The sequence below is a fragment of the Galeopterus variegatus genome, unplaced genomic scaffold (assembly GCF_000696425.1).
Source record: "Galeopterus variegatus unplaced genomic scaffold, G_variegatus-3.0.2 Scaffold9761, whole genome shotgun sequence".
Lineage (NCBI taxonomy): Eukaryota > Metazoa > Chordata > Mammalia > Dermoptera > Cynocephalidae > Galeopterus > Galeopterus variegatus.
Window position 1 is genome coordinate 48,303 of NW_007735872.1, and position 7,615 is coordinate 55,917.

Genomic DNA, 7,615 nt, shown 5'->3' on the forward strand with positions numbered 1-7,615 from the left:
TTATGGAGGCTATTACAATGCCCAAGAATCTTTTAACACGTACTTTCTCTAGAGCAGAGGTGACTGGCTCTAGGGCAGAACTTCCCATCCATTGTCGTGTGAGGTTGACAGGTAGTCAAACTTCTACTCTCTGTTTTAGTATGAAAATATAAGATATATTAAGAGTAGTAACATTAAGATGAGTAACGCAGGGAGTAAACCAAGTAGAATTCGCTGGGAGAGTGATATTAAATTCAGAATTTAAGGAGAAAGAGAAGTTTGTAGATAACATAGCAAATATGTAAGGACAAGAGGCACAAGTTATAACTGAATCAATATTATCCTGTGTCATCCATTTTAATTTAAAGTTTGTCATTTGTCTAATTATGTGAGGGAAAAACGGGATGGCAAGACGCCAAATTGTTCTTTTAAGGGGAGAGTAGTAAGAATTATATTTTAATCTCAAAATGGGACCAGCCAAAATGGGATTCCACATATAAGGGGATCCGGAATAATTAAAAGGAAGAGTATAATTCCAAGTGGTGTTGGAATGAAATATTAATAAATTTTGTGGTCCCCAATTTTCCAATGTAATATTATTAAGTAATGTTTTTCAGTAAAATTTACAGAACGGCAAGAGACCCAGTTTACATCTCTGCCATCTTCTGTGGAAATCCAGGGATGGGAAGAGACAGGAATATTAGGCTTAGAGTGATCTTTTCCATTACGAAAAACTCCTGGAACTCCAGCAGTTGAAATAAACAGTTGATGTTTTAATGCTAAAAGTTGGCTTGGATTTTTTATTATATAATTCATATACCATTGAGGAGAGAAAGAAACACATAAATTATTATTAGTCCAACTGGGTGTAATGCAGATGGGTAAGTTGTCAGTGAGGAAGTACCAGTCATGGGCGAGTTTGTGCCATCCCGCATTGTGTCCTGAATTAGAGCAGGATTGTCCACGTTCTTCAAGACGGCCTGAGGGAGGGAGCCAGGTGCCTCCGAGGTGAGCACTATCATAGATGAGAGATGAGGCTCGTGATCCTCCCAGGTAAGCAGATCAAAAACAGGATGCAGTACATGCGTCCAATAAACATGAGTACTTACAATGAGGAGAAGAGCATGGAGAAAGTTAACAAGACTAATATTACCTTATGTCCTTTTGAGTTAATGGTTACGTGAGAAAGGATGGCCAGAAATAAATTTTCCGGCGTTAGACGAGTGCCTGTTATTTGAATTGTAGCTCCTGCTTGACTAATGAGACCTTTTAATCCACCCACGTTGGTTTGGAGCTAGTTGTTGTTGTCGTTACTGGTGGGTTCACGTAGGTTGGAGTGAAGTTGGTGTTCAGCATCATCACTGGTGGTCTGGTGCATGCCATTTCTGGACGGATGCACTGAGTTGAGATGGTGAGGTGTTGAACTCTGGGATCAGACTGGGTCCTTTGTTGGATCTGGGGTTCCACATGATAAGGTTTGACAGCTTTAGAGGGAATCCACACTGGTCCTGTGGGAGACAAAACAGAAGCAAACCCTCTTCCCCATGTTAACAATTCAGCAGGTCCCAACCATTGTGGTCCTGTCACTAGGTGGCGGCATAAAACCAAGGGTTTAGGCTTCTTAGGAGGGATAAAGTGCCGTTTTGTGGTACTTGAATTTTGGGAATTGCAGTTTAAAAATTTAGTGTAAACAAAGATTTGAAGACCTGTTCATGAGGGGCCATTCCTATTTCTATATTGTCCTTTTGTTTATTTAATTGAGATTTAAGAAGGACATTCACCCTTTCAACAATTGCCTGGCCGGTGGGGTTATATGGGATTCCTGTGACATGTTTAATGTTCCAGTTGTTACAGAATAATTGAAAGACTTTGCCAGCCCATTGTCTGTTTTATACTATAAAGCATATGTACTTCACAGGGCCTGGTTTTCCAAAGCCTTGCAGTTTCAAATNGGAGTCAGAGTCAAAGGTGTCCTGATGAAGAACAGTCAGCATTACTTCAGCTTGATGAGCCCGTTGGACCATGGAACATAACAGTTTAATCACTATAAGAAAACACAAGATACATAAGACACGAATTCCAGCAATAATCCAAATTCTTACATTTAAACCGGAAAACCACTGGGTAGGATTAAGCCAATGGGCCAAATCATTTAAATGATCGACAGTAATCTTTTGAGCTTCTTCTTGAAGCCGTGTCATTTGTTGTTGAAGTTTGGTTACTAAGTTTTGAATATCTCCATGTAAATCAGAATGAAACGCTCCATGTAAAAGTTTTTGTACATCTTTCCATGCAATGGGAGGAATTAAAAGGAATAGAAGTGATACACATGGAGTGATATCCTGCATCACAATTAAGCTGGCTTCGTGTCCAGAGAGCTTGTTGGTGTCCGCCAATCCAGGTGACAGCTGCCTTTAAGGCATCTAATCTTGTAAGATTTCTTGGTCAATTTTAGTTTGAGACAGAAATTCAGAAGTTACATTTTGAAAATAATCATTTACTGTCTGTGCTGTTTGAATAGGATGGGTTAAAGCCACGACTGCAGCAGCTGCGGTGGCAGCCACAGCCATTACTGCTGACCAGCCAAAATGGGATTCCACATATAAGGGGATCCGGAATAATTAAAAGGAAGAGTATAATTCCAAGTGGTGTTGGAATGAAATATTAATAAATTTTGTGGTCCCCAATTTTCCAATGTAATATTATTAAGTAATGTTTTTCAGTAAAATTTACAGAACGGCAAGAGACCCAGTTTACATCTCTGCCATCTTCTGTGGAAATCCAGGGATGGGAAGAGACAGGAATATTAGGCTTAGAGTGATCTTTTCCATTACGAAAAACTCCTGGAACTCCAGCAGTTGAAATAAACAGTTGATGTTTTAATGCTAAAAGTTGGCTTGGATTTTTTATTATATAATTCATATACCATTGAGGAGAGAAAGAAACACATAAATTATTATTAGTCCAACTGGGTGTAATGCAGATGGGTAAGTTGTCAGTGAGGAAGTACCAGTCATGGGCGAGTTTGTGCCATCCCGCATTGTGTCCTGAATTAGAGCAGGATTGTCCACGTTCTTCAAGACGGCCTGAGGGAGGGAGCCAGGTGCCTCCGAGGTGAGCACTATCATAGATGAGAGATGAGGCTTGTGATCCTCCCAGGTAAGCAGATCAAAAACAGGATGCAGTACATGCGTCCAATAAACATGAGTACTTACAATGAGGAGAAGAGCATGGAGAAAGTTAACAAGACTAATATTACCTTATGTCCTTTTGAGTTAATGGTTACGTGAGAAAGGATGGCCAGAAATAAATTTTCCGGCGTTAGACGAGTGCCTGTTATTTGAATTGTAGCTCCTGCTTGACTAATGAGACCTTTTAATCCACCCACGTTGGTTTGGAGCTAGTTGTTGTTGTCGTTACTGGTGGGTTCACGTAGGTTGGAGTGAAGTTGGTGTTCAGCATCATCACTGGTGGTCTGGTGCATGCCATTTCTGGAGGGATGCACTGAGTTGAGATGGTGAGGTGTTGAACTCTGGGATCAGACTGGGTCCTTTGTTGGATCTGGGGTTCCACATGATAAGGTTTGACAGCTTTAGAGGGAATCCACACTGGTCCTGTGGGAGACAAAACAGAAGCAAACCCTCTTCCCCATGTTAACAATTCAGCAGGTCCCAACCATTGTGGTCCTGTCACTAGGTGGCGGCATAAAACCAAGGGTTTAGGCTTCTTAGGAGGGATAAAGTGCCGTTTTGTGGTACTTGAATTTTGGGAATTGCAGTTTAAAAATTTAGTGTAAACAAAGATTTGAAGACCTGTTCATGAGGGGCCATTCCTATTTCTATATTGTCCTTTTGTTTATTTAATTGAGATTTAAGAAGGACATTCACCCTTTCAACAATTGCCTGGCCGGTGGGGTTATATGGGATTCCTGTGACATGTTTAATGTTCCAGTTGTTACAGAATAATTGAAAGACTTTGCCAGCCCATTGTCTGTTTTATACTATAAAGCATATGTACTTCACAGGGCCTGGTTTTCCAAAGCCTTGCAGTTTCAAATATTGACCTTGTGGAAGACTGGAAACTTCCCTCAGGGTATAAGTCTCTGTTGCAAGATAAGGATTGTGGCACAGCAGGTTGCTGGCTCAAAGACAGACTAGTTACTGACTGTTATGTAAAGATACTGAGAAATTGCTATAGGAAGGAATGTTTGCTAAGATCAAACTGTTGCTGATAGGACCACTTAGTTGCCTACTGGAATGTCATCTGGCTTATTTCACTGAAAGTTACCAGCCTATACTGTTAAACTATAACCCACCTATGTCTCTTTCTATAACTTCCTGGTCTGGAAAATAAATGCAGGAAGAGAACCCCAATTTGGCATTAATTTCCCAAATGGAAGGTTTGGCTCTGGCTTTAGCATTCCCAGGGAGATTAACCACTTTGGGGCTTCTCACTGCTCAGAAGAGATGGGCTTTGAGTAATCCTTTGCATCTCCATCATCCAGGGAAAGTGGGGTGATAAATCCGTGGGGGGCAAAGCAATGCAAAGCAACAAAGAGTGGCATTTGCTTTGGCTTTTTTTTTAAAAGAAAAGTATAATGGAGTATAAACATGTGTTTTGGATCACAGATCATACCTCAGGTGCCACTGTCCACCCACCAGGTGACATGTAGGCTAAATTGCAGGTTTAAAATCTAAGATGTTATCTTTGGTATTGAGGCCTTTAAAACCCCCCAGCTTTTTACAAAGGGACAGCAAATTTACAAAGGTGCTGATCCTTTTCCAGTTTGTATTAGTAGGAGGTGGGTGTGTGAAGGAATCAGAACAGGTGCTTCACCTTCCTCTGGTGTACTTAGCAAATGTCAGGTTATTTAGATGCAATAGACTGGGCATTTCTTTCACATCAAGGTGAGGGTGAGGAGTGAGTTTATGGATTCTGTTGTGCCTTTTCTGTGTTATGTGTGGGTTTAGGGTCAGTAATGGGTTTTCTTTCTTTCTTAATGTTCAGATCATAAATGAGAGAATAGTTGAGTTCTCTCTTTTGGGATCCCAAAGAAACATATGTGCTGTCCTGAGCTGCTGCCAGGGCATCCTTTCGATGCCTGCCTTTGCCGTCATCTACATGGCCAATCAGGAGCTGGTGGTGGCCTTGCTGAGCCAGCTCTGCTGGTCGGCCTGCAAACAGCCGGAGGGAGCTACGGTCACCCAGTTGTTCAAGGTCATCCACCTGTCCCTTTGCCACTAACCTATTGATCCAGCAGCAGCAGATCAATCCGAGATGTGCCTTTGGGGATATGACTGGGCACCTGCTCCAGCCCTTCCTGGTCCTGAGACACCTGCTCTCAGGAGGCACCTGGTCACAGGCTGGCCAAGTCCAACTGCAGCCAGCCCTGATCTGGGGGGTAAGGAGTAAGATTGAGGTTGTGCTGTGAGATTGGGTCTTTCAGCCTGAGCTGCTTTCATCCCACAAAGAGGAGCTCTTGGACCAGCAACAAGGGGACATGAAGATGGGGGCCATGAAGAACCTTCTAGCCCCCATGGGCACTGTGATCACCAGGCTCGTTGATGTGGGCAACCGCGAGCCTGCTCTCCATGCCTCCATTGTGACCAGCTCCGTGGCCTTGCTGTTCAAGCTCTTTCTAGATTCCTACTTCAAGGAGGGGAACCAGCTTCTCTGCTTCCAGGTTCTGCCCAGGCTGTCTGGCTGCTTGAGGGTTTCCCACCTGCAGGAGGGGTGGGTGGGAGCCCTGTCCACATCAGATTGGACCACAGAACTGCTGGCTGTGGAAGAGCTGCTGAACTTGGTGGCCAGAAACAATATCTATAACACTGCTGCCGACAGGATCTGGCAGGGAGAGGCTCAGCTCCACTTTTATCGCCGTTTGGCTGAGCTGCTGATAAACCACACACAAGCACCTGTACCAGCCTGGTTTCACTGCCTCAAGACTGATGTCCCTGAATCATTTGACTTTGGAGCCAGATCTGGATGACCTATTGGCTTCAGCTTGGATTGATGCAGAAGTAACAGAGTTTTGAACCAGAAGAGCCCAGGAGGTGCTTATTCACACTCTCTTCCAGGCGTATGCTAAGCTATGACAAGTGCCACGGCTGTCTGAGGAGGTTCTGGGGGTGATCTGCCACCTGGTGGCCGAGGTGCTGAGGCAGCCTATGCTGGCCTCGGGCCCCTCTGTGGTGCTAAGTGTGTGCCTCCTGGAGCTGCCTCCGAGTCAGATCTTGGACACGTGGTGCCTCGTGCTGGAGAAGTTCCAGTCCTTGGTCTTGCCCTGTTTGTGGAGTGACACTGACATGGCCCTGAAGTCACTGTCCCTGAGCTCCCTGCTGCATTGCATCACATTCAACGTGCACAGCCTAGACAGCAGCACACCCCTGCTTGTCATCAGACGGATGCAGTGCACGATGGCGCGGATGCTGGGAGAGCTTGTGAGGCCCCTGCTTGTCCTCCTCTCGGAGCACCCGGGCCCAGCATCTGATCTGTGGCTTCAGAAGGTCAGTGACTTCGCCCTCCTGCTCTCCTGCACCTGGGACCAGGTGGACACCACGCTCAGTCTGCACTGTAGCCAATATCATTCTGTGTCTCGGGACCTGGCAGGGGCTGCCCTGAAGACCCCAAGCCTCCCTGTGCTGCTCCAGGTGTGGAAACACAGCACTGGAAGAAGGTAGAGAAGTTGGCAGCTCAGTTCAGCTCCCTTGGCAGGTATTGCTTAGAGCAGCTCTACCTGCACAGAATGAAAAGGACTTTAATGTGGCTAGTTTCCAGTGTAAAGAAGCCCTCCAGACTTTGGGTGTGACGCTGCCTGTGTTATTGGTTCTGGCAGAGAAAGCTTGAATCAAAGGGCATCAGCTTCCTGGGATGGCCAGGTCGGCACAGTCAGTGCCACCACATACCCTGTAGTACGCTGGCACTTGATTGCTTCAAATCTCACAATTTTAATATCCTATCTCCGTCCAGATGACGTGAGATACCTGGCCAGCATCCTGCTGAGAACTTTACCAGTGAGCAAAGCCCAGGAAGGCTCAGCAGATGAAGAGCTGAGTATCACACTCGAAAAAATACCCCAGGTGGTCCTTCACAGTCATCCCTTTCCGGAGGTGCAGTCCCTTCACACCACCTTCTTATCTCAGCAGATGAAGAGCTGAGTATCACACTCGAAAAAATACCCCAGGTGGTCCTTCACAGTCCTCCCTTTCCGGAGGTGCAGTCCCTTCACACCCCCTTCTTAATCCCTTTCCGGAGGTGCAGTCCCTTCACACCCCCTTCTTAATGTGCGAGGCCGAGGGCTGTTCTAGCGTTCTGCGTTCTGGTGTCCGGAGCAACCCAGGTCTTCTCAGTGAGCAGCTACCCTGGGTTTTTGAAAAGGACCACATGGTTGTGGCTCATTGGGAAAGCAGATTTGAAAAAGACAGACCCCAAAAGTGTCAAACCGAGAGCAGAAATTGCCCAGAACTTACTGTCCCTGGTCAAGAGGGACTTCCTCATCCAGCTGGGGGCGAGCGGCTGGAATGCACGCAGGGGCTCTTGGAGGTTGTTTCTGCCCTGCAGCTGGACAGCCTCTCGCTGCCCTGTCACATGCATCGCTTCCTTCTCTTGCTGTCCATGGCTGTCACCAAGCTGGGGT

The 7,615-nt window shown here is 45.6% G+C and overlaps 1 protein-coding gene across 1 annotated transcript in view; it reads left to right on the plus strand.

Annotated features, from left to right (window-relative positions):
• Window positions 1-5,076: 5,076 nt before the first annotated feature.
• Window positions 5,077-7,615, plus strand: part of LOC103609558 (unhealthy ribosome biogenesis protein 2 homolog) — a gene marked incomplete at its 3' end in the record, with an annotated part of 18,760 nt that continues 16,221 nt past the window's right edge. The window contains 3 exon segments of the mRNA XM_008593864.1: window positions 5,077-5,196; window positions 5,426-5,662; window positions 6,099-6,629. Coding sequence (XP_008592086.1) covers window positions 5,077-5,196; window positions 5,426-5,662; window positions 6,099-6,629 — 888 coding nt within the window.